Raw genomic sequence first — 27,518 nt, 5'->3', positions numbered from 1 at the left:
TTTATCCCTGAAATAATCCTCAGACTGAAATATCAGTAATAAAGAAAACACTTACCCAAAGATGTATGAATTACTACAGATTATACATAAATACTATGTACACTATGCTGAAACACTGACTACTTACTGCATTTCATACTTACAAATGAAAACTACCGAGTATCTTAGAAAATATACTGTTCTTACATTATATTTATATTCACTGATTATGACCCTAAAATTTTAAAAGACTATATAAATAAGATTCAGTAAGACAACTTCACACAATAGTATTATGTTTCCTCAAGTATAGTCCTTCCTATGATGCTGGAAAACATAATAGACATTTAAAAAACCGTGATGGTGCTTCATTTAAAAGTTTTATCCCTATATTCAAGATAAGGTACATGAAAATTAGCCTCACTCAGATTCATTCAGGCTCACAATCCAAGTAAATCTAATGAAAAAATTAAGATACTTATATATTTCTTACTAAAACACCCATCTTTTTGTGTAAGACCTTCATAAAGTCTCTGGTTTGCTGGTTCAACTTTTTAAAATTTACTAACCAATGGGTTTACTAAAACAATGTATAAACAGAACTTGAAGGAAATTGATGTTACTGCCACAGTTGATATGGCCCTTTAATATGATAAATTTACTTTAAATTCACTTTCTTGTCCATAGTTACCTTAAGTTCCCAGGGGATAAAATTAATAGTAGTCTTGTTTTGGAATGTGTCTTATGACTGAGAAAGAGTATGTACATCTATTGTTCTCCCAACAATGAAAGAATGAATTAACACCTTGCAATAAATAACTTTAAAATAATGATAAATTTCAGCAAACTTGCAATTACATTTTAAATCTTACCAAATACTCCATTTATATCCTTGAGAATATGTATGAGTATTTTTTAAGCTATAGAATTATTTCACTCAGAATTGAACTGGTGCCTTTGCATTAACAGTGCTGGCAAATATTGCCTGCCAGAATAAACAAAACTGTGTTTGAAGCAGCACAGCCAGAATGCTTTATTTTTTAAAATCATTTTATTAGGGGCTCATACAACTCTTATCACAATCCATACATACAAATGTAAAGCACATTTGTACATTCATTGCCCTCATCATTCTCAAAACATTTGCTCTCCACTCAAGTCCCTTGCATCAGCTCATTTCCCACCCCCCACTGCCGCCTACCTCATGAACCCTTGATCATTTATAAATTATTATTTTGTCATATCTTTCCCTATCCGACATCTCCTTTCACCCACTTTTCTGTTGTCCATCCCCCAGGGACGAGGTTATATGTAGATCCTTATAATTGGTTCCCCCTTTCCACACCATCCTCCCTCTACCCTCCCGGCATCGCCACTCACACCACTGGTCCTGAAGGGATCATCTGCCCTGGATTCCCTGTGTTTCCAGTTCCTATCTGTACCAGTGTGCATTCTCTCATCTAGCCAGATTTCTAAGGTAGTATTGGGATTATGAGAGTGGGGGAGGAGGAAGCAATTAGGAACTAGAGGAAAGTTGTATGTTTCATCGTTGCTACATCACACCCTGACTGGCTCATTTCCTCCCCGAGACAGAATGCTTCTTAAAAGTGGAGATGTTCCTGGCCCACCAAGCCCTGAGGACAATATCCCTGCTAGAGAAGCCAATGCACAGAGAGGACCATAAGGCTGGCCCCACTATGACACACGACGTCCCTCACTGAACACGACGTCCCTCACTGACACATAGCTCTACGGAGGACAGCACTGGAGATGCAGTGCAGGAATTACACTCAACCTGACTCCACCACACTGAGGCAAAACACTAAGGGCCTGCAACAGAACAGCAAGGGGAACAGAACAATGAAGTCCCCAGGGAACAGCAAAAATAGACTTTAGGGCCAGGGTATGGCACCTCATCAGACTCCACCAGAAAACACTCCTAAAGGTCAACAAACAGACCTTGAACTATTTACAGGCTTTTCCTTTTTTAATCATTGGTTTTGTTTTTTCTTTTCTTTTGTCCCTTTGTTTTGTTCTATCTTGGTCTTTTGTGCATATTATTATGTCTGCAGGTCAATCTAGATAAAATAGGTGGGATAAACAATGTGAACGATAAAACAACAGATGGATGGTTTCAGGGGGACATGGGCGAGGGGTAGGCGGGAGAAAGGACGTCAGGATGGATTAGTCCCTGGAGAAAGACATTGTGCTTGGTAAAGGCTGGCAATAAAGAAGATCCTCAAGAAGAATTGAAAGAGCAGCAGCAGTGAGAATTCCATGAGTAGACTCAAAGAAAGGTGTGGAGCTGATAGAGTAGCGGGCTGTGAGCTGTAATTCTGTGCAGTCACTCTAAGCCAGAGCTAATGTGATGTCACTAAACAACTACAACATGAGTATTTTCCAAATTAGAACGTTCTTTCACTCAATTGGCAATCATGAAATAAATGGGGGAAGATATGATCAGAAAAAAATGGTGTACTAGAGTAAACTTTTTAAAAACATTAGAATTATCTTAACTAAGAAGGCCAAGTGATGTTTTAGGAAACTTATATACACACCGGAGGAGTTCTGGTAACACAACTGATAAGCGCTCAGCAGCTGACAGGTCAACAACTCTTACTACTCTTTGCAATAAAAGGCCTGCCATCCTGGTGTTGTAAACAGTAAGTACTGCCAAATACTGCCATCGAGTCAAAGACATTCTAATGTGACCTGTTTTAGAGTAATTGGTAGTGGTAGTAACCACCATCTAGTTGTGATCTCAGGGTGCTAGAGATCAGTGTTTGAAAGACCCAGTGTATTCCTTGCCTGCATCACTCTTTGACATCCTCCATCTTATTGTATAGTTCCTTCCCCTTCAACCAAGTTAACATTTGTTGAAACAAATATGGAAATATTTTGTCTCATGTACTTTGGACATCTTATCATGATAAACCTGTCTCATGTACTTTTGACATGTTAACAGGAGAAGACAGCACAAAGAAAAAGACAAAACCCTCAATGAGGTGGATTGACACATTGGCTGCAACAACTAGCTGAAATATAACAATTATGAGGGTGATGCAGGGCTGGGCTGTGTTTCATTCTGTTACGCATAGGGTCACTTTGAGTTGGAACCAGCTCAGTGGCACCTAATAATACAACTACCCACCCTAGAGTGGGAAATGTTTCATCACCAGATTGTATAAGGGTCATGAAATCATTAATCCCAGCTGACATCACACACCTCCCCAAAAAGAAGCAATGCCATCCATTACACTAGAGGGGAGTTAATCAAATGTTTGACCAGTATGGCCTGTAAATGTTATAAACATCTAAATAGCTCTTGGCAGAAAAAAGTTCCCTATCTTTGCATGATTTCCTTTCCCTGGTATTCCCAATTACCCCCTCCTCAACATTCTCTCACTGACATCCAAGGTGACACCTACTCATAGTGAGCTTTCAGAGAGCATAGAACTTGCTTTGTGCATTGTGACTGTAACTCTTTACAGAAGAAAGTCTCATTTTTCTCCCAAGGTAGTTTCAAATTTCTGACCTTACAAAACTCACTATGCCACCAGAACCCCTTTCCCATCCCTGGTAAACTATCAAAGAACATCAAACACCTTACTTGCTTTCTAATTTGTTAGGTTTCATCGACCCATGGTGAACCAGTGGACAAAAGAACGAAACACTGCAGTCCTAGACCATCCGCACAATTTTTCCTCTGCCTGAGCCCATTGATGCAGCCACTGTGCCCATCCATCTCCTTGGGGGACTTCCTCTTTTTCACCACCTCTCCACCATAGCAAACATGATATCCTTCTAGTCTCTCCTGACAGCATGTCCAGTCCAGAGTACATTAGACGAAATCTTGTCATCATTGCCTCTAAGGAGCACTCTGACCTAACTTCTTCTAGTACAGATAGGTTTGTCCTTTGTCAATGGTACTTTACTTCAATATTGTTCTCCAGCACCACAATTCAAATGTATCAATTCTTCTACGGTCTTCCTGATTCAATGTCCAACTTTCACATTCAGATGAAGCACCTGAAAATACCATGGTGTCAGGCATACCTTTGTTCTTGAAGTAACGTCCTGACTTGTTTTCAGCTGTAAGTATGGATTACAACTGTGACACATACCTTTCCTGATTTAAATCATGCAGTATTCCCTTGTTCTGTTCCTGCAACTGCCTCTTGATCTATGTACAAGTTCCTCAGGAACACAATACAGTGTCCTGGAATTCCCATTCTTCTCAAGGTTACCTACAGTCTATTATGGACTCTGCTGTTGACTGGTTGAGTAGTCAATGAAACACAAGTAAACATGTTTCTGGTGTTCTGTGCTTTTAGCCAAGATCCATCTGACATGAGCAATGATAGTTCTTATTCCACGTCCTCTTCTTAATTCAGTCTGAATTTCTGGCAGTTCCCTGTCAATGTACTGCTGCAATCATGGTTGGATGATCTTCTGCAAAATTTTACTTTTGTGTGGTATCAGTGATATTGTTCTATAGTGAACATTCTGTTGAGTCGCCTTTTAGGGGGATGGGCACAAATATGGATTTCTCCTAGTCAATTGGTCAAGTAGTTATCTTCCAAATTGCCTGGCATAGACAAGTGAGTGCGCCCAGTGCTTCTTCAGCCTGCTGAAATATTTCAACGGGTAGTCCTTCAATTCCTGGAGCCTTGTTTTTGGTTAATTCATTCAATGCCATTTAAACATCTTCCTTTAGTATCACTGGTTATTGTTCTTATGTTACCTCTTGAAATGGTAGACTGGTGACTAGTTATTTTGGTGCAGCGACTCTGTGTGCTCTTTGCATCTTCTCTTGATGCTTCCTGCATCATTCAATAACTTGCCCACACTATCTTTCAAGATTGCAACTTGAGGCTTAAAATTATTCGAGTTCTTCCAGTTTAAGATATGTAGAACGTGTTCTTCCCTTTGGGTTTTCTAATTCTAGGTCTTTGTGTTTCATTGTAAACTTTGGCTTTGTCTTCTACAGCTGCTTTTTGAAATTTTCTATTCAGCTCTGACTTTCTCTCTCTTCCCTATGGTTTAGCGACTCGACATTTAAGACACGTTTCAGAGGCTTTCTGACATGCGCTTTGATCTTTTCTATCCTGTCTTTTAATGACCTTTTGTTTTATGATTATCTTGAAGTCTTCCCAAAGCTCATCAGGTCTTATTAGTGTTTAATGCATCAAATATGTTCTTGATTTGAATTTTGGCTCTCATGAATTTGTTTTAATTTTCTTCAGCTTTATCCTAAACTTACATATGAGCAATTGAGGATCTGTTCCACAGTCAGCCCCTTGCCTAGTTTTTGCTGGTGATATTGAGCATCTCCATTGCTTCTTCCCACTGATGTAGTCAATTTGATTTGTGTATTCTATCTGGGAAGTCCATGGATATAGTTGCCTTTTGTGTTGTTTGAGAAAAAGGTATTTGCTATCAACAGGTCATTGGTCTTGTGATCATGTGATCTCCAGCTTTGTTTCTATCACCAAGTCCATAATTCCAATCACTCTTCCTTTCTCTTTTCAACTTTTGGATTCCAATCACCAATAATTATAATTTTTTATTAATCATTTTATTAGGGGCTCATACAATTCTTATCACAATTCATGCATACATCAATTGTATAAAGTACATTTGTACATTCATTGCCCTCATCATTCTCAAAAGATTTACTCTCCACTTAAGCCACTAGCATCAGGTCCTCATTTTCCCCCTCCCTCCCCACTCCCCTTCCCTCATGAACCTTTGGTAATTTATAAATTATTATTTCATCATATCTTGTCCTGTCTGACATCTCCCTTCACCCACTTTTCTGCTGTCCGTCCCCCAGGGAGGTGGTCACATGTAGATCCTTGTCATTGGTTCGCCCTTTCCAACCCACCCTCCCTCTACACTCCCAGTATCACCACTCTCAGCACTGGTCCTGAAGGGATCATCTGCCCTAGATTCCCTGCGTTTCTGTTTCCTATCTGACGTGCAAGGTAGAATGGGATCATGATAGTTTGGTGGGGGGTGGGGGGGTGGGGAGGGAGCATTTAGGAACTAGAGGAAAGTTGTATTTTTCATCGGTGCTACATTGCACCCGATCTGGCTCATCTCCTCCCCGAGAACCCTCTGCAAGGGGATCTCCAGTGGCCTAAAAATGGGCGTTGGGTCTCAATTCCTCACTCCCCACCGCATTCACTATGGTAAAATTTTTTGTTATAATGGTGCCTGACACCTGATCCCTTCAACACCTCGTGATTCCACAGGCTGGTGTGCTTCTTCCATGTGGGCTTTGTTGCTTCTGAACTAGATGGCCACTTATTTACCTTCAAGCATTTAAAATCCCAGATGCTATATCTTTTGATAGCTGGGCACCATCAGCTTTCTTCGCCACATTTGCTTATGCACCCATTTGTCTTCAGCGATCGTTTCATGGAAGTGAGCACACATTGATATGATTTTTTTGTTCTTTGATGCCTGATACCTGATCCCTTCAGAACCTCGTGATCACACAGGGTGGTGTGCTTCTCCCATGTGGGCTTTGTTGCTTCTAAGCTAGATGGGCGCTTGTTTACCTTCAAACCTTTAAGACCCCAGATGCTAAATCTTTTGATAGCCGGCCACCATCAACTTTCTTCACCACATTTGCTTATTCACCCACTTTGTCTTCAGCGGTTGTGTCAGGAAGGTGAGTATCATAGAATGTCAATTTAATAGAAGAAAGTATTCTTGCATTGAGGGACTACCTGAGTGGAGACCCAATGTCCTTCTGCTACCTTAATACTAAACCTATAAATATATGCACATAGATCTAGTTCCCCATCCTCATATATAAATATATTTGCATATGTACATGTCTTTACCTAGACCTCCATACTTGCCCTTTGCCTCCCAGCTCTTTCCTCTGTTTCCCTTGAATTTCCTCCTGTCCTACTATCATGCTCAGTTCCCACCAGGGTTTCAGCAATTCCTCTTTGTTACATTACCCTTGATCATGTCCTACCAGGCCTCCCACACCCTCCTCACCACCAATTTGGATCACTTGTTATTTCCTTGTCCCTGGGTTTGTTAACACCACTTCCTTTCTCCCCACCTCCCCCTCTCCCATGTCCCCCCGAAACTGTCTGTCCCGTTTATTCTCCTCCAGATTGTTCATCCAGCCTATTTTATTTAGACGGACCTGCAGAGAATGACATGCACAAAAACAAGACAGAGCAAACCAAGAAACAATATATAACAAAACAACAAATCTATGACAAAAACAAAACACAAGAAAGAAAAACTTGTAGTTAGTTCAAGGATCGTTTGTTGGCCTTTAGGAGTGTTTTTCAGTCCAGTCTGTTGGGGCATCACGCTCTGGCCCCAAAGTCCCCCTTCATCAGGGGACTGATGAAGTGTTTTATCTTGGTGTGGTGGGATCAGATCAGGTGCAATTCCCACACTGTGTCTCCAGTGTTGTCCCCTGTAGGGCTATGGGTCAGTGAGGGGCATCATGTATCATTGTGGGGCTGGCCATGTGGTCCTCTCTGTGGACTAGCTGCTGTAATTGGGGTCATTGTCCTCAAGGCCTGGTGGACCAGGATGTGCTCCATTCTTTCCTCCTACCCCTTCATAAGCACCCTTGTGTGCTCCGATCAGATATGTCCCTCTCCCAGGGCTGCAAATTCAATGCTGTCTTTTTGAAATAAATTCTTCTAGGGGAGGGTCAGGAATCACCAATAATTATTAATGTATCCTGACTGTATGTTTGATCAGTCTCAGACTGAAGTCATTGACAAAATTCTTCAATTTCTTTATCACGAACCTATGTGGTTGGTGCATACATTTGAGTAATTATTATTAATAACTGGATTTCCTTGAAAGCAGATAGATATAATCCTATCACAGATAGTATTGTGCTTTATGAGTGAGTTAACCAGATCTGTTCTGACAATGACTATCACACCATTCTTCATGACTCTTCATGTTTGTGGTATTCCTGGCATAGTAAACCACGTTTTTCTGACTCATAATGGTCAATATCCGTCCATTTGAGCTCACTAATGCCTAGGATATTGATTTTTATGCATTCCATTTCATTTTTGACCACTTCCAATATTCCTAAATTCATATGGTGCACATTCCAATTGCCCCCCTCCCACTATCATGATCCTAATTCTACCTTACAAATCTGGCTAGACCAGAGCATGTACATGGGTACAGATTAAGAGTTGGAAACACAAGAAATAAAGGACAAATAAACACCTTGGGACCAATATTGAGAGTAGCCATACCAGGAGGGGAAGGGGAAGGTTGGGGGAGAAAGGGAATACTGATCACAATGATCTATCTATAACCTCCTCCCACGGGGATGGACAACAGACAAGGGGGTAAAGGGATATGTCAGACATTGCAAGACATGAAAAAAATTTATAAATTATCAAGGGTTCATGATAGAGAGAGGGAAGGATGGATGGAAGGAGATGGTGGGGGGAAATGAGGAGCTGATACCAAGGGCTCAAGTAGAAAGAAAATGCTTTGAAAATGACGTCAACATATGTACAAATGTGCTTGACACAACGGATGCATGGATTGTGATAAGAGTTGTAAGAACTCCCAAAAGTATGATTTTAAAAGGGGGGGAGCTGCAAAAGGCTTTTGGTAAATGGAATTAAAATGTAATTTAATGTAATGAAAATGTTCCATGAACTTTGAAGCCACCTCATATTGCATACATAGTACAAAATTGTGTGAGGTGGTTCTTATTTTAGTTTCACATGAAGACTTTCAGACATTATGTCCCTTGTCCAAGGTCACACATTTTAAAAACATAGAACTGAGATTCAAACTCAGATATTAATATTTTACATATTTCTAGTATTCATGTTTGTATCTGTTAAGAAAAGATGATAAACATTGCATTTCTTACAGTTTATAATGGGTGGTATTGTGGGGCATGCATTTAGCTGCCAACCACAGTCAATGATTCAAAAACACCGGTTGCTGCTTCAGAGAAAGATGAGGGTCACTGCTGCCATAAATATTTACAGACTTAGAAAACCATGGGAGCAGTTCCACCCTGATGTGTAGGATCGCGGTAAGTCAGAATTGATGCTGAGGTAATGAGTTTTGTGTGGTGTGTTTTGGGTATGGATTCAAATTACACTGGATAATTTACAATCTAAGTAATTTAAGCACTCCTTGTATGGTGGGTCTAGTACAATTCCATATTTTATCTAGGAATGTCATTATTGTCCCTTCTTTTAAAGCATAATTTGTTGGATGTAGTATTCTTGATCCTCTTTTTCCTTTGAGTACTTTGCATGTATTGTTCTACTGCCCATGATCTGTATTGTTTCTGGGGCAGAGGCAGCTGTTAACCTTAGTGGTGTCTTATAGGTGAGAAGACATTTTTCTCTTGCTGTTTTCAAGATTTTCTCTTTGTCGTTCAGTAATTTTATTTTATCCACAATTCAGATGATAGTTCCTATAAAATAAACAAGAGCATTTTCTGCTCCTTTTATCTAAGAAAGGCTAATAAGATAGATATCTATGGCTAATATATGGTCACAAACTCACAAGGCTTTCAGAGGCCCACCCAGCACATGAGCTGAAAGTGTGAAATAGCTTTATGTAATAACACTGAGAGTGGGAGGTCAGTGGTAATAGTGGAGTGTTTGTCTTCCCTAAGAAGTTTTAGTAAAAATATTCGAATTAAGTTTTTTAAATCACTGAATTGGCAAACAAAAATGCAAGTCATCAATGACTTTGTTATTATTAACATAAACAACTTGTAATTTTTCTTGTAGGGAAAATGTATATCCTGAATTAATAACTATGGGCCTTTATATAAATTAGCTTACTAGGATCAACAGAGCTTCAAAATTATAGTAGGTATCCAGAATTTGTTGAAATTTTTAAAATGAGATTTTTTAAAACATGAAAGTACTTCCATAGTTGCAAAAATTGAAAATTTAAAACCTACTTTTACATTCGTTGATTCAACATTCAACAAATTATTAGTGGGTACTTACTAGCTAATCCAACAGTATCAATATCTTACAAAACAAGAAATTGGTACACTTTTTATAAAGCCAAGTAAATTTTACTACTAGAACAATCCTTTCCCAAACCAAACTCATTGTCATTAAGTCAATTCTGACTCACAGCAACCAAATCTTTTTAAAAATCTCTCATTTTAAATAAGCAATATCTATATATTTAATCTATAAATAGTTCACTTTATCTGGGAGAAAATGCTTAATCAAGCAAAGTAATTGCCATAAATAATAATGGTTGGTTTAAAACAAACCATATGTATGATTCTGACACTTTTTAGTTCCAGCTCTTTAGGCTTGTGAGAAATTTTCTATGATGTTCATATTGCCTTAGAGAGCTCTGTCATTGAGAGAAATTAAGCTTTTAAGAAATAATTCATATGAGGGGCCAGCCCCAATCCCAACTACGTGAACATCTGTCCCTTCCTCCAGAAAAATTTATTCAGCACTGAAGCTGCAGCTCAGGGAGAGAGAGGGCCATGTCTGATCATATCACACAGGAGCAATTGAAGGGGAAGGAAGAGAGAGTGGAGCACATCCTAGCCCACCAACCCATGGTGACAATATTCCTGCTCAGAGCAACCAATCCACAGAGAAGACCATATGGCCAGCCCCATTATGAGACACGACACCCCTCATTGACCCATAGTTCTACAGGGAACAATACTGAAGACATAGTGTGGGAATTGCACCCAATCTGATCCTACCACACCAAGATAAAATACTAAGGGCATGCAACAGAACAGCAAAGGGAACAGAGCAATGAAGTCCCTAGGGGATACCAAAAATAGACTTTGGGGCCAGGGCGTGGCACCCCGTCAGCCTCAACCGGAAAACACCACACACTGTCCTTGAACCAATTACAGGCTTTTCTGTTGTTGTTGTTGTTTTGTCACTGGCTTTTAGTTGTTGTTGTTTTCTTTTGTTGCTTGGCTTTGCTCTGTCTTGTTTTTGTGCATGTTATTATGTCCACAGGTCTGTCTAAATAAGATAGGCTGGGTGAACAATCTGGAGGAGAAAATAACAGGACTGACGATTCCGGGAGGGACATGGAAGAGGGGGAGGTGGCGGGGGGGGGGGGGGGAAAGGAAATGGGTATTAAAAAACCCAGGGACAAGGGAACAAGTGATCCAAATCACAAAAGGCTCAGCATAATCATGGGACAAGAGGAAATAGAGGAAAGAACTCGGAGGAAAATGGGCATTTATAGAGGTCTAAATAAAGGCAAATGCATATGTAAATATAATTATATATGATGATGGGGAAACAGAACTACGTGCATATATTTATAGGTTTAGTATTAAGGTAGCAGATGGGCATTTGGCCTCCACTCAAGTACTCCCTAAATGCAAGAACACTTTGTTCTATTAAATTGGCATTCCATGATGCTCACCTTCCCAACACGATCTCTGAAGACAAATGTGTGCATAAGCAAATGTGGTGAAGGAAGCTGATGGAGACCAGCTATCAAAAGATATAACATCTAGGGTCTTAAATACTTGAAGGTAAACAAGCAGCTATCTAGCTCAAAAGCAACAAAGCCCACATGGAAGAAGCACACCGGCCTGTGTGATCACGAGGTGTTGAAAGGATCAGGTAACAGGCATCAAAGAACAAAAAATCAAATCATTGTGAATGAGGGCAAGTGCAGATTGGGGACCCAAAACACATCTGTAGCCAACTGACATACCCTTACAGAAGGGTCACAGGGAGGAGACAAGTCAGTCAGGGTGTGATGTAGCAACGATGAAACATACAACTTTCCTCTAGTCCCTAAATCCTTCCTCCTCCTCCACCCCACCTCATCCCTATCATGATCCCAATTCTACCTTACAAATCCAGCTAGACCAGAAGATTTACAGTGGTACAGATAGGAAATGGTAACACAGGGAATCCAGAACAGATAATCTCTTCAGGACCAGTGGAAAGAGTGGCGATATCGGGAGGGTAGAAGGAGGGTGGGGTGGAAAGGGGGGAACCAAGTATAAGGATCTACATATAACCTCCACTCTGGGGGATGAACAACGGAAAAGTGGGTGAAGGGAGTGGGTAAGATATGACAAAATAATAATCCATGAATTATCAAGGGTTTATGAAGGAAGAGGAGGGAGGGGGAAAATGAGGAGCTGATATCAAGAGCTCAAGCAGAAAGCAAATGTTTTGAGAATGATGATGGAAACAAATGTACAAATGGATTTGTGTATGGATTGTGATAAGAGATGTATGAGCCCCCAATAAAATATTTTTTAAGAAATCATTTATAAATTAGCTGGAATGATAAATGTGATGAGCTAAATTCTTTTTTTTCCCCAGGATTTTCCATTTGCAACAAAATTACATGGTTTTGCTCAGAAATTCCATTACTAGGTATATGCCCCGAAGAAATAAAAATGTCCATCAATACCCACAAAAAAAAACTTGTACATAAATAGTCAGAAGCCAAATAAGTAGAAACAACCCAAATGTCCATTAACTAATGAATGACTAAACAAAATGTGGCATATATCCATACAATGATGAACCTTAAAAACAAGTGAAAGATGACAAAAGTTATGTATTGTTTTATGGTTATTATCTGAATCACCCAGATAGAAAAATCTTTGGAGGCAAAAAGTAGGTTAGTAGTTGCCAAGGGCTGGAAGATGTGGGATGAGAGAGAAATGAGGAACAAAAATTAATGGGCATGGACTTTTTTCTGAAAAATGTTATGGAACTAGAAAATGGTATTAGTTACACAACTTTGTAAACATGTATACTAGAATTACTGAATTATAAATTTGAAAAGGATGAACTTGGTGGCATGTGAATTATATCTCAATAAAGCAATTCTTTAAAAAGCATAGTTATTATGACCTATTTATAGCAAATATCTAAAAGAAATGTTCAGCTAAAAGGTGATAGGATCTAGTATACTTAACATATGTTAACAACCACAAAATTATTTTTAATGAAAAAATTGTTTCAAAACATAATTCTCATTAAAATTGCAAATAGAAACAACTTTAAACAGAAAACAAAAACAAAATAAAAATTTAAGCATAAATATATTTAAACAATAAAATACCTAAGAAATGCAATCTATATATATGAAAAAGTAAAATTATTTATATGCATAACAAGTAGTAGCAACATTTTCTCTATAAGCAGCAGTTGGTGTTTATTTTTCCCATATTTTGGTTTAAGACTACTCTGGTAGTGTATACTTTTTAGAAAAATTGCATAAGGTACATATAGCATATTATGAATCAGTTAGAGAAGATGGTGTGATTGGAAATTTAATTCCAAATAACAATATTTTCTCTGAAAACACATTCATTGTTAAACAAATTACTTAAAACTACCAGAAAATGAAATGAACCTAAAATTTATTCAGTCCTAGGTATATAGTCCACTTGCATGAAATTAAATATGGCATTTTAAATAGAGCTTACTTCTAAACCATCAGTAATTCAGGCAATGGGATTTCCATAGGAGATAAATTTCCATTAATTTCCTTTTATGAAGAAAAGGTCCACATTATGAATGTCACAACTATGTTATTAAGAAATGCTACAGCATACTTGAAAAATAAAAGTGGTTAAATATATGCATCAAGGTATTCTCTAACGGGTACCAGCCCTTTAGCAGCATTTTGAAAGGTGATTTAAATCTAGTTAAAATTTTAATCTTCTCTTAAAATATGCATCATATGTATAGGTTAAGGATTATAAGTTCCATTATAAATGGGAATATATCATACTGATAAACATATAAGAAATAAAGTACTTGGATAGCCCAGTACTTCATTAAAATATATGTGGAAGTATAGATACTGGTTCCACAAAAACAAGTTAACTTGTACATGTAAGCAAAATACTAAAAATTCCTACTTTGGGAACAGTGAAATAATATATAGTGAGTGGTTTTCCTCTTAATTTTTATCTATAAAATCCCTTTTGCCTATTTATGAGACCCAGCTCTCTATTCATGCAATTTAATGAACCCTCCAAAGAATGTTCACTTCTTTAGACAGAATTCACATGAGCATCAGTAAACTGTCAGTCCTTTTATATTTTCAGTGCCTTGATGAAATATGGGTAACAAAGTTCTTCGGTCTATGAGGCAGGAAGATGTTTCCTAAGTATTTCTTTGGATGATGAGGTTATAGTATCTGGGAAAGACACTTCAAATTCTATTAAAAGATCACCACGTTGGTCAGGATTTTTGGGAAATGGTAGCCCATATCCAATAATTCTTCTTCTCATTCCAGGTTTCACAATATCATTTAATGACATAGGTATGGTTCTTCCATCCATGGTTGGTACATCAATTGAGCAGCCACACAATGCCTAAAATGGATCAAATAACATAAAATACATTTCAAAATTTAGAAATATCAATAACTCCTCATATATTAATGTAGTACTCTTAAATTATTTTTCATATTTAAATATGTTTAATACCTTTTATGTTATATAACTCCAAAATAGCAATTTTGGAAGATATCTTAGAGATTGACTAAAATGATGAGATTAACAATGTCAGTCTCCTAAATCAAACCTGTGAAACATAATAGACTTCACCCTACATCAGGCAGCATAGTGTATAATGCAGTTAGCACTGGATTTCATATTTAAATTATTATAATAGGTAATTAAACTTAGAAAATAGAACCCTGTCCATAAACCAGGTGTAATTATAGTACGACCTTGAAAGGTCATGAGAACTATTAAAAACTATAGTAATCAAGAATAACCCTGGCAGTGCAGCAGGTGAAACACTGGGCTGCTATGTGCAAGACTGGCAGTCAAGTCCACCAGTCACCTCACAGGAGAAAGATGAAAGTGTCTAACCCTCTAAGATTTACAACCTTGGAGACTTTATGGACTCCTATAGGCATACTGCACGTCAGAATTGATTTAATAACAGTCAGTTTGGGTTGACTTGGTATTATCTAAATCAATTCTCTAAGATCAGCTGCATGACTTTTTGATCTCAGAATTCCAAGACCCTATAAACTTACCTCTCGTAAGCTAATTTTAGCATTATAAATTATATTTGAACCATCCCTTTTAAATTTTGGATGATCTTTATCTTTAATTATAAAAACAATGTCTGCTGGAATACTATTTGGTGTTTCATCTCCTTCTCTTGGAAAAGTAATTTTGGTGCCTTCTTTCCATCCTTTTTTAATCTCAATGGTAAGAATTTTGTCCTCGGATCTGTAACTCCTTCCATCAGGATTTAGCCTTTTACGAGAAATCTTCATCCGTTTTGTACAACCACTATATATTTCTTCAAGTGAAACTCTAAGTTCGTGAATAATGGGAGGGTCTTGTTTAAGGCGAGATGGTCCCACGGAATTCCTGTCCCTTGGATATCCATTCATGCTGAATCCAAAGGCACTAAAAGGGTCCCCATCTACTTCCATATCTTCAGGATCTCGACCACCAGCCATTCGCCTTCCAAAGAAAATTTCAAATGGGTTGGAACCTCCAAAAAATGCTGCAAATGTGGCATGAGGATCACCATGAAAGGTGTACCGGAAGGTACCACCTTGTCCATCAGTACCTCCTGCTCCTCCTTTCAATCCTAAATGAAAGAGATAAGCACAATTAGGAAACACCTTACAGCCCATGAAAGTTACACTTTTGAAAGATGTTATTGCTAATAAGCCCATTGGCAACTTTAGTTGCAATTTATTAGCCAGAAAAGACATTGTAACTAAATAAAGACACGCCATTTCACTTCTGAGGACTATATTCTTTTTTTTTTTTCCGGTTGTTGGCCTTTATTTTTTTAAACTTTTTATTACGGATTCATACAACTCTTATCACGATCCATACATACATCAATTGTATAAAGCACATCTGTACATTCTTTGCCCTAATGACTTTCAAAGCATTTGCTCTCCACTTAAGCCCTTTGCATCAGGTCCTCTTTTTTTCCCCCTTCCTCCCCGCTCCCCCCTCCCTCATGAGCGCTTGATAATTTATAAATTATTATTTTGTCACATCCTGTCCTATCCGACGTCTCCCTTCACCCCCTTTTTTGTTGTCCGTTTCCCAGGGAGGAGGTCACATGCAGATCCTTGTAATCGGTTCCCTCTTTCCAACCCACTCTCCCTCTACCCTCCCAGTATCGCCCCTCAAACCCTTGGTCATGAAGGTATCATCCACCCTGAATTCCCTGTGCCTCCAGCACCTATCTGCACCAGTGTACATCCTATGCTCTATCCAGACTTGCAAGGTAGAATTTGGATCATGGTAGTTGGGGGGGAGGAAACATTTAGGAACTGGAGGAAAGCTGTATTCTTCATCGGTGCTACATTGCACCCTGACGGACTCATCTCCTCCCCTAGACCCCTCTGTGAGGGGATCTCCAGTGGCTGACGAATGGGCTTTGGGTCTCCACTCTGCACTTCCCCCTTCATTCACTATGGTAAGATTTTTTTTTCTGATGATGCCTTACACCTGATCCCTGATCCCATCGACACCTTGTGATCGCACAGGCTGCTGTGCTTCTTCCATGTGGGCTTTGTTGCTTCTGAGCTAGATGGCCACTTGTTCACCTTCAAGCCTTTAAGACCCCAGACGCTATCTCTTTTGATAGCCGGGCACCATCAGCTTTCTTCGCCACATTTGCTTATGCACCCGTTTGGAGGACTATATTATTTGCTGAATTTTCAGCTTTCAAATTCTTCCTCCAAGTTTTTAGCTTTAGTGATAATTTCTTTGGGATAACTGTCCCAAAGGTGGCTAAGAAAAATAAAAGAAAATCTGGAATCTACCTCATATACACTATTGGTTTGGCATACTGAGAAATAAAAATGTGAGTATTTAAAAGATGTCAATTAAACAATCTTCAGTAACCAATACAAGCTTCAGAAACTAAGTATTTAAGTGTAGTTATAATCATTAAGTATAATTAATGTATAAAATACCACATTCATATTAAAAAGATTTATTAGTTAACCCAAATAGCATTTACTATTTTACTGTTTAAGAATTACAACAGGAGTCTTTTGTGGCAGAAAGGGAAAATAATTCTAATAATGAGGATACCTTATGAAAAAATATTTAATGATTCTCTATCTTATATATCAAGATTGCTTATCTAAGCTTACCATATCATAACATTAATTTTGGCGGCATATAAAAAGAACACTGAAATCAAGATCTATAGTTTATCTTGACATGCAAGGCCTTTGGATTGGTTATTACGTCTGGATAACCACTTGGAAAGATATATAGTGACCCTCTGGCATTACCAGAAGGTCAAGAATTCTAATTTGCTTTGATGTTCTACTAAATAACACACAGCTCACAGAAATCACCTATTTGAAATTTCCACTTATCACAGAAATGTTTCAACTAAAATCCACATCAACATAGTGATCTTTGGGGTCAATGATGATAATTTCTATCATTATCATTATAGTATCACTAAAGTTTCTGTGTGAGTCTTACAGATATTCCTGTCAAGGAAAAAAGCCTAAACATTATAAATCTAAAAATTATACAATCATGAAAAATCCAAGGGGTTTAAACTAGGAGATTCCTGTAGCTTCTAAAAAGTCCCAAGTGAGTAGTTTGTGGGAGGACATGTGTTGTATTCATTTTTACATTGCTCATATCTACAAGGCAGAAACAATGAATGAAGGGAATGAACCTATTCTTACTATCCTAAGTCAAATTTTAAAAGGTGTTTTGACTATCAGGATAGCAAAGAAGAGAAAAGCAAAGCATCACATATGTGTATATTCAATGTGTATGTATATAGTTTTTCACATAATGCCCCTATGAAAGAGTAATTGTTTCACTGAAAATACTCAGTATACTTTCAAAAAGACTGAGTTTTATACATCTTCTTTCTTTCTTTTTTTCTGCCCTTCCCCATCTTATTCTACATATGGTTTCTCCAATTAAATGGTGTACATGTGTGTGCACATAGAGGGCTCCCTAAAGTTCATTAAAGAATTCTAATTTTTTTTGTCATTTTTTGCTGGCTCTTACAGCTTTTATAGCAATCCATACATCCATTGTGTCAAACATATTTGTACAGATGTTGCCATCATCCTTTTCAAAACATGTTCTTTCTCCTTGAACCTTGGTATCAGCTCATTTTTTCCTCCCACCCACACACCCTCCCACCCTCATTGAACCCTTGATAATTTATACATTATTATTATTTTCAAATCTTATACCTTTCGCTGTCTCCCATCACCCACATTTCTGTTGTCATCACTCTGAGAGGGGTGTTATACATCAACAACTGCAACAATCAGTTGCCCCTTTCTCCCCTACCCTCCTGGTATTGCTACCCCCATTAGTGTTCCTGCGGGGTCTATCTGTTCTGGATTCCATGTGTTGAGAGCTCTTATCTGTACCAGTGTACATGCTCTGGTCTAGCTGGATTTGTAAGGTAGAAATGGGTTATGATAGTAGAGAGGGGTGGGTGGAAGCATTAGAGAACTAGAGAAATGTTGTATGTTTCATCGATGCCATACTGTGCCATGGCTGGATCATCTCTTCCTTGTGATTCTTTTGTGAGAGATCTCCAATTGTCTACTGATGGGCTTTGGGTCTCTGCATCGATATGATTGTTTTGTTTGGGGTCTTCTAATGCTTGATACATGATCTGAATTGCAGTATCTTTTTTTTTAATTAAAAAAATTTTTTTTGAATTGCAATATCTTTTAATTCTATTTTTCAATGAACTTTTCCTAGCCCACCTATGTGGGTATATGCACACACACATGCACACACACAATTTGTTCTAATGGAGTTGTGGCTGCTATCTAAAGTTCACCTTCATCCATTAATAGAAATCCAGAAAGATCAAAGGAGTTTAATCATCTGAAAATAATCAAAATATGTATTGAATGATATATCCAAATATACTTTTTTAAATTCCATGTAGAAACAGAACTACTTTGAGAATAAGGAGGGTAATGCATGTACAAATGTGCTTTATACAATTGATGTATGTATGGATTGTGATAAGAGTTGTATGAGCCCCAAATAAAATAATTTTAAAAAACCAGAACTACAAGTATAAAAAATCTTAACCTGCAACTTCTTTTATAAATTTAGTGATATAAATATGATGACAACTCCAAATGTTAAAAAGCTAATGATAAAACCCCAAACCAACCAAACTCACAGCCATCAAGTCGATGCTGACTTACGGTGACCCTATAGGATAGGGTAGTTTTTGGAGACTAAATAACTCTTTATGGCAGTCGAAAGCCTCATCTTTTTCCCTTGGAGTGGCTGCAGCTAGAACCCCCAAACATAACCATTATGTCACCAGGGGTCTTATGATAATGATAGATTTTTAAATATTTGATTTAAGGTCATGGCATTGTAACTAAACCAATTCTTAAGTTATTTCAATAATTTTATCTTTGATCCAGAAATTTATAAGGTAAAATAATTTAAGTGTTAATAAATTAATAAGTTTGCCCACTCTAACACTCTATAAGGCATAATCTAAATGTTTTTCATTCATAATGGGATCATGGAAAGAAAGATTATATGTTTTTATATCAAGTATCTGACTTTTCCCTAAAACTTCTTCCTTAGTCTCCTTAAAATAATGATCCTTGATTATATTAGCCCTAAGATTCATAAATTTTCTAACATGATTTATTTAATAAAGTTTAAAAAAGACTCCCATCTTTGCATCTTTGAGGGTTTTCTTAGACCATAAACAGTCAACTAGTAACTCAAATAAAGGACAAAGGTTACTATAATAGGGCTGAAAAAAACTATCAAAATGTATGCTATTCTAATATAACTTATAAATCTTACTTGCCTAAAACTTGTATTATAAACAGGCAAGTCATTCACTAACTGCACAGTCAAGCCAATTACCTACATTTTGATTGATTATAGAAAATACTAATATTCAACTGGATTCCCTCAATGACATTTCCTAGGCTCCCAAATATTTTCTAGACACCATTACCAATTTGTACGATCAAGGGATACACTTTAGAAACAATATTAATCTATGCTTTCACAAGATTGGGGAGTCCTGGTGGCACAGTGACTTATGTATTGAACTGCTAAGCACAGAGCTGTTCAAAACCACTAGCTTCTCTGAAAGAAAGATGAGGCTTTCTGTCCCTGTAAAGATTGAAAGCCTTGGAAAACTGAAGCGGAAAATTCTACTCTGTCCTGTAGACTCTCCACAAGTCAGAATAGACTCCATAACAATGAATTTGGTTTAGTATGACTGCAGTTATTTAAAAACCAAAACAACAACAAAAAATAATAATAAAAACCAAAACAACTGACCAATCTGCAACCTATACTATTGTTATAGCTATACAATTAATTCCCCTAGTTAGATGACTATAAACTTATCAAAAAGAAAAATACTAGGGGAAAAACAGAACTTGAAAGAAAAAATAATGAAATTTTAATAACTTTTACTTAAAGGAAACCTAGTACAAAAATATTCAAATTTATAGTAAGGCTCACAGTTAATGAGATCCTTTAAAGAGTTTTTAATTGGCAAGAACACAATTTAGTTACTAACTTTTAGAAGCATAGTAAATAGTTGAGTATATAGAGGAAAAAATAAAAGAAGCTCGCATAAAGATTAATATAAAAATTAAACAATAAAATCTTGATCATACAAATACTACATTTCAGTATTTGAAATCACTGCATAACAATAAGCAAAATAAGAAAGGCCTAAAAAAAGAGAAATTTAGAAAACTCAAATAAATACCCAACTATGAAGAAATATTATTGGAAATATCTTAGCACATCCTTCTGTTGGCATCCAATGAACCATTCAAACATAAATCTAAGACTTTTTAGAAAATGCTAACTCAAAATTTGATTTTAAATTTCTATAGTGTTATTTTTGTTTTCAAATGATGCAAGTGTGGATAAAATGTTTTCATACTTTCATATAAATATTTTTCAAAGTTTTATTTTTTTACAGACCATAAAATTCACTAATTACAAACAAACAATTCAATGGCTCTGTAAATTATAGAGTTATGTAAATATTCCCACAATGCAGTTTTAGAACCTTCTCCTTATTGCAAATTATTCCTGTGTCTATTTGTAATTAATCTACTCCCATCACTAGCCTTAGGCAACCACTAACCTTCTTCTGTCTATAACTTTGTTCTTTATAAACAGATCAGATAAATGGAATCATATAAACAAATTCTTTTACACCTAGCTTCTGTCATTTAGCATAAATTTTGAGTTCCATATAACTTGTAGCAAGTTTCACTAAAACAGTGCCTTTAATTGCTGAACTGTATTCCAATGTATAGATTTACTACATTGTGCTTACTCATTCACCATCAATTGGTAGGATTTGGGGGTTGTTTCCATTTGATGGCTGTAACAAATATTGCTGCTACAAACATTCATACACCTATCTTCTTTGTGTGGACATATGTAATCATTTCTCTTGTGCAGATTCCTAGGATTAGAATCGCTGAACCATATAGGAAGGTTAAAGCATATCAAAATCTAGTTCTTTTTTTTCACCAAAATTTTAAACTGTGAATATTATAGAAATTCACAATATATATAAACTGGACTACTTGTTCTCTTAGTTTCCAAATAACTAAATTAAGCAATTCAATTCACATTCTCCTCAGTTCATGATTCCCTCCTGCCACTGTACACTATCCCAGGAGCCAGGTCTTAATATGGGTAGAATAATTGAAAAGAAAAAAGAAAGTAAAGCAGGTAAATCAATTGTGACTTCAGAGCCTTAAAATTGAATATTTTATTCCTACTGAGGAAACACATACAATGGTATCTACAGAAGATCTACTGGTAAAAACAGAACAATGATAGACAAAAAACATATATATTTCCTATATTTTCCAGTAACCTAAAGAAAAATGTTAAAGAATTAATAACAGGTTATGAATAAAGATCAAATAAATCTAATATTTTCTCTGAAAAATAACTTTAATCTAATCATATTCTCAAATGACCAATTATAGAGAATGACTTTTCTGAATATTTCCTTTGCTTTAAAAAGTTTTTGCTCCCCTTATCCTTTTCTCTTATGGTTTATTTAAATTTATGTGTCAAAAGAAAAAATTCAAAAGCAGTGATGAACGTATGAAGCACATCACTGCATAGGAAGAACTGGAGGAAATCATGCTAAGTGAAGTAAGCCAAGCACAAAAGAACAAGTACAACATGAGTCTGCTGAGGTAAGCTTAAAAATAAATGCAAAACGGGCATAGGGAAAAAGCTACTATACACAAACATTCCTGGGGCAAGGACCAGGTAGTATAGCAGAATTCAGACTAAGTCTATGGTTACATATGGTAGCCAACTAAAAAGGAGGGGGGGAATAAAAAAGGAATGGGTAGCTGGGGAAAGGGCACTAACCCACTCAAGGGGAACATATTGTTTATAGCTCCACAGGGAAAGAGAGAGGACTTCAACCTGGTGCTCCAAGATGTGAATGCAACATGCCTGCCTGGAGTAGGGAACCAGTGAAGAGGTCTGAGGGGCTGGCCCCAAACCCAGCATCATGGATACCTGACCCTCCCCCAAGAAGAATTTATTTCAGAGGACAGCACCGAAACTGCAGCCCCATAAGAGGGACATGTCGGATCAGAGCACATCAGAGCAACTGAAGGGGAAGGAAGAGAGAATGGAGCACATGCTGGACCACAAAGCCTTGACGATGATATTCCAGCTCAGAGCAGCCAATCCACAGAGAAGACCACATGGCTGGCCCCACTATGAGACACGACATCCCTCACTGACCCATAGCCCTACAGGGAACAACACTGAAGACATAGTGTGGGAATTGCACCCAATCTGATCCTACCACACTAAGGCAAAATACTAAGGGCGTGCAACAGAACAGCAAGGGGAACGGAGCAACGAAGTCCCCAGGGTATACAAAAAATAGACTTTGGGGTCAGGTCTTGGCACCCCATCAGACTTGACCAGAAAACACTCCTAAAGGCCAACAAACAGTCCTTGAACTTACTACATCGCTTCTCAGTCTTTTGGCTAAGATCAAGTGTAGAACTACAAACTTTTCTTTTTTGTTGTTGTGTGTTGTTTTGTTTTGTCATTCGTTTTTTGTTGTTCTTGTTGTTTTCTTTTGTTGCTTGATTTTGCTCAGTCTTGGTTTTGTGCATGTTATTATCTCTGCAGGTCTGTCTAAATAAAATAGGCTGGATTAACAATCTGGAAGAGAATAAACGGGACAGACAGTTCTGGGGGACATGGGAGAGGAAAAAGTGGGGGGAAAGGAAGTGGTGTTAACATACTCAGGGACAAGGGAGCAAGAGTGATCCAAATCGGTGGTAAGGAGGGTGTAGGAGGCCTGGTAGGGCGTGACCAAGGGTAATGTAACTGAGAGGAATTACTGTAACCCAAATGAAGGCTGAACAGGATAGAGGGGCAAGAGGAAAGTAAAAGGAAATAGAGGAGAGAGCTAGGAGGCAAAGGGCATTTATAGAGGCCTAAACAAAGGCATGCACATATGTAAATATATTTATATGTGAGGATGGGGAAATAGATTTATGTGCACATATTTATAGGTTTAGTATTAAGGTAGCAGATGGACATTGGGTCTCCACTCAAGTACTCCCTCAAAGCAAGAATACTTTGTTCTATTAAATTGGCATTCTATGATGCTCACCTACCAGACATGATCACTGAAGATAAAGCGGGTGAATAAGCAAATGTGGTGAAGAAAGCTGATGGTGGCCGGCTATCAAAAGATAGTCTGGGGTCTTAAAGGCTTGAAGGTAAACAAGTGGCCATCTAGCTCAGAAGCCACAAAGCCCAAATGGAAGAAGCACACCAGCCGGTGTGATCACAAGATGTCGAAGGGATCAGGTATCATGTATCAAAGAACAAAAAAAAATCCTATCATTGTGTGTGAGAGGGGGTGCGGAGTGGGGACCCAAAGCCCATCTGTGGGTAACTGGACATCCCCTTGCGGAAGGGTTGTAGGGAGGAAAGGAGCCAGTCAGGGTATGAAACAGACAACTTTCCTCTAGTTCCTAAATGCTTCCTTCCCACCCACTAGCATGATCCCAATTCTAACTTACAAATCTGGCTAGACCAGAGGATGTACACTGGTACGGGTAGGAACTAGAAGCACAGGGAATCCAGGGCAGATGATCCCTTCAGACCACGTGGTGAGAGTGTCAATACCAGGAGGGTGGGGTAGAGAGGGGGAACCGATTACAGGGGTCTACATATAACCTCGTCCCTGGGGTACGGACAACAGAAAAGTGGGTGAAGTGAGAAGTCAGGCAGTGTAAGATATGACAAAATAATAATTCACAAATTATCAAGGGTTCATGAGAGAGGAGGTGCGGGGAGGGAGGGGGAAAATGAGGAACTGATGCCAAGGGTTTACATGAAGAGCAAATGTTTTGAGAATGATGAGGGTAACGAATGTACAAATGTGCTTTATACAATTGATATAAGTATAGCTGTGATAAGTGTTGTATGAGCCCCTAATAAAATGATTTTTAAAAGAGAAAGAAAGAAAACACGGTATAAGTTGATGTATATAAATTAATAGATTTAATAAATATTTATTATTTTTTAAATAAATCATTTTATTTGGGCTCATACAACTCTTATCACAATCAGTATGTTATGACAAACAAATAGTACTCAAGAAAAAGATTGTTTAAGAGACCTTTTAAACAACATCAACATCCTCTGAAGTCTTCTTAAAACCAAACAAATAGTTTCGCTCAGCTAGTAAAGAATATCTCCCTTGATTGAGTATAGTGTTCTTTTAAGATATAAGATCAAGTGGACATCAGAAACTCGAAAGATTAGATAGAAACTTGGGGTGGGGGCAGTGGGTTTATATTAATGAGGAATAACAACTTGGAAAAGGTGGGTGAGAATGGTGGCACAACTATGATGCAATCAATATCACTGAACTATACATGTAGAAACTGTTGACTTTGCATATGTTCTTTTGTATACATTCTCACTAACAATAAGAATAAATTATATTTTAAAAAGAAAAGCACTATTAGGAGTCAATATCAAACCAGTAAAAATGTATTATGTGGTGATGTGAAAATGATGGACATAAATATCCTAAATAAACACTGAATTCTACAGCTTAGTCTCAGTCAAACTTGAGCTAGCAATGAGATGTGGTCAAATAACTTAGATTCAAACAATATCCACCGGTTATTAAATGGAAATTTATACTCTGTGTATGCTTCTTTACAAAGTTACAAAGTGATTCTTTCAGAAAGAGTGTTGTTGTTTGGTAGCATTTCAGAATTCTGTATGATAGGGTGACCAGGCAGAGTTCCACTGTCCACCTACCTGCTGTTTTCAGTATTCATTCTGAAAGAACCTGACGTGGAAAGGCCTTATCACACCAAAAGCAGTTGCATAAATATCAATATCAATGATAATTTATAACAACCACCACAAAATCCTCTACACACAAAATCCTGCTTGCCTAAATTTAACATTTCTAATTCAAATAAGAATAGTCAATATCTGGCTTTGTTTTGAAGGAATATGTCTAATTAAGAGAATTAACTGTCACATGCACTGAAGAAGGGAAGGAATACAAAAAAGTTATACTGATGATAATAAAATAGCAGCTTCCATTCAAAAAGATGAAAATCTCCAAATAAAATCAATTACTTTTTTATTAACAATTCAAAGATTGACCTTAAAAAAGTAAGAGTCTTTATTTTAGAGCTCTGTTAACAAGAGTGCTTTCTGAATTTATATGGAGATAAACAAATTTTATTTGAAATCCAGAATGATCAAAATATCATCTTAAGTTATCTCCATTTGTTGAGCTCAACTAGTTATTGATCTCACAATGCAAGAAGCAAAAGTGGGGTGTGGAGAGCAGAGGGAAGTTGTCGTGCTTTCACCTACCTTAGATTCTAAGGCTGAGCTAATAAAAGTTTGAAAGAAATCTTATCTAAAAGTAAATTAGAAATTGTTCTAACTCTAGGAAGCCATTTTAGGTTAAAAACTGTATGTTTGAAAGCATTTTCTTGGCACACAATTACTATTTACAATTAAGCTAAAAAACTTGCTCTGGTATTTTATGACATCAGGAAAATTCTTTCCTCTCTAGGCAAGATGCCAAAAACAACTAGAGGCTAAATGTCTAGGTCTTATGCTTCTAAGAGAAATGATTCTATCTTGGTCCCTTTAAACTAATTTTGCTAGAAGAAAGGAGGGGGGAAAGCTACCTTTTGTTTTCGTTAATAAGCTATACTACCTGGAATTTAAACCACCAGTCTCAAGGTTTTAAATGCCTCTTGATTGCTTCTGGGAGAAAATTCATTAGGAAATAAAGCAGGTTGCATAAGAGTTTTAACATTCTTAATGATATGGATATTTAAGATTGCTTTTAAAAATATAACGTTAGCATCATATATTTAATGTAAAATATGTATAATATAAAATGCTAAGATTCACCAAAAAGAAAAACAAGTCTATTTCATTCATAGCTATGTAATACTCATTTATATGATTTAGGATAAAATCTCATTTTTAATCCATTATTTGTCTATCCATTACTTTTGACATCTACAAGAATTCAATTTAATCATAACTTGAAAGGCTGAGAAGGAAAGGAAGAAAAGGAGAGACAGTGACGAAGATAACAGCATAAATAGACTGCTTACCTTCTTCCCCAAACTGATCATATATTTCTCTCTTTTTAGGATCACTCAATACTTCATAAGCTTCTGCGACCTCTTTAAATCTTTCCTCGGCTTGAGGTGACTTGTTCTTGTCCGGATGAAATCTGAGGGCTTGTTTCCGGTAAGCCTTCTTAATATCTTCTTCTGAAGCTCCTCTTTCAATTCCCAAAATGCCATAATAGTCTTTCCCCATTTCGAAGGCCTTGAGATGAACTTAGATTTCCCTTTGTAAAAGAAAACAGTGTCCCCAGTCTCAGCAATACAATGGTTCTAAGAAAAATAAACCAGACTGGATATTTTAAAAGTTAATCAGCAATTCATCTAGCTCTCTGCCGGTAGCAAGCAGACAGCGTTTCAGAATTCAATTCCGTCCCCAACAGCTCACTTACAGATAAATAGACACTACACAGAGACTGCCTCCTCGGTCCTCCCACTTTCACTACGTGTCTCTGTACTTTCTAGAACAGCAAATGCTACAGGACGTCACTTCCCCAGCTGCCTCTAGTCAAAGAACCCGAGCTACGATTTCTCCTCCTTCACAATTAACTATTCATTTTCCTTTATCACTGTCATTTTTATTTCTTTTCAAAAAGGTCAAATGAATTAATAAACAAATATTTCAGGACAAAAATGCTCTAACTACATATTTATTTACTCCACTATAGGTGAAAAAGCTACAGAAATTTATAGCTATCAAGCATCTTATGTTAAAATAAATTATTAGAAATGTAGCCTTGAACTTATTAATTTCAATGTCAAATAATTCAGTGCTAAAATTTGTTTTGTTTGCATTCAAGTTTTCAAATAATTGCTGTTATTTTTTTAAATTCTTGGGGTAGGGTATCTAT

The 27,518-nt window shown here is 37.2% G+C and overlaps 1 protein-coding gene across 1 annotated transcript; it reads right to left on the bottom strand.

The window, feature by feature from the left end:
• Positions 1 to 12,544: 12,544 nt before the first annotated feature.
• On the bottom strand, positions 12,545 to 27,122 carry DNAJB4 (DnaJ heat shock protein family (Hsp40) member B4). The gene is made up of 3 exons (XM_075557534.1): positions 26,653 to 27,122; positions 15,010 to 15,578; positions 12,545 to 14,335 (listed from the first exon to the last, which is right to left on the bottom strand). The coding sequence occupies exons 1-3, from the start codon at positions 26,861 to 26,863 to the stop codon at positions 14,102 to 14,104; spliced, it is 1,014 nt and encodes a 337-aa protein (XP_075413649.1). The 5' UTR covers positions 26,864 to 27,122; the 3' UTR covers positions 12,545 to 14,101.
• Between the last annotated feature and the right edge of the window lie 396 nt (positions 27,123 to 27,518).

The sequence above is a fragment of the Tenrec ecaudatus genome, chromosome 1, assembly GCF_050624435.1.
Source record: "Tenrec ecaudatus isolate mTenEca1 chromosome 1, mTenEca1.hap1, whole genome shotgun sequence".
Classification (NCBI taxonomy): domain Eukaryota; kingdom Metazoa; phylum Chordata; class Mammalia; order Afrosoricida; family Tenrecidae; genus Tenrec; species Tenrec ecaudatus.
Note: the sequence above shows the minus strand (reverse complement) of the source record. Positions and strands in the feature narration are given on the sequence as shown.

What these genes read in the sequence shown, in the direction of transcription:
- DNAJB4 (XM_075557534.1), bottom strand. Translation starts at nt 26,863, where the DNA reads ATGGGGAAAGACTATTATGGCATTTTGGGAATTGAAAGAGGAGCTTCA. An exon ending in TGATCAGTTTGGGGAAGAAG is followed by an intron (nt 15,579 to 26,652) that starts GTAAGCAGTCTA and finishes TCTTTCATTTAG; the next exon opens with GATTGAAAGGAGGAGCAGGA. An exon ending in CTAAAATTAGCTTACGAGAG is followed by an intron (nt 14,336 to 15,009) that starts GTAAGTTTATAG and finishes GATCCATTTTAG; the next exon opens with GCATTGTGTGGCTGCTCAAT.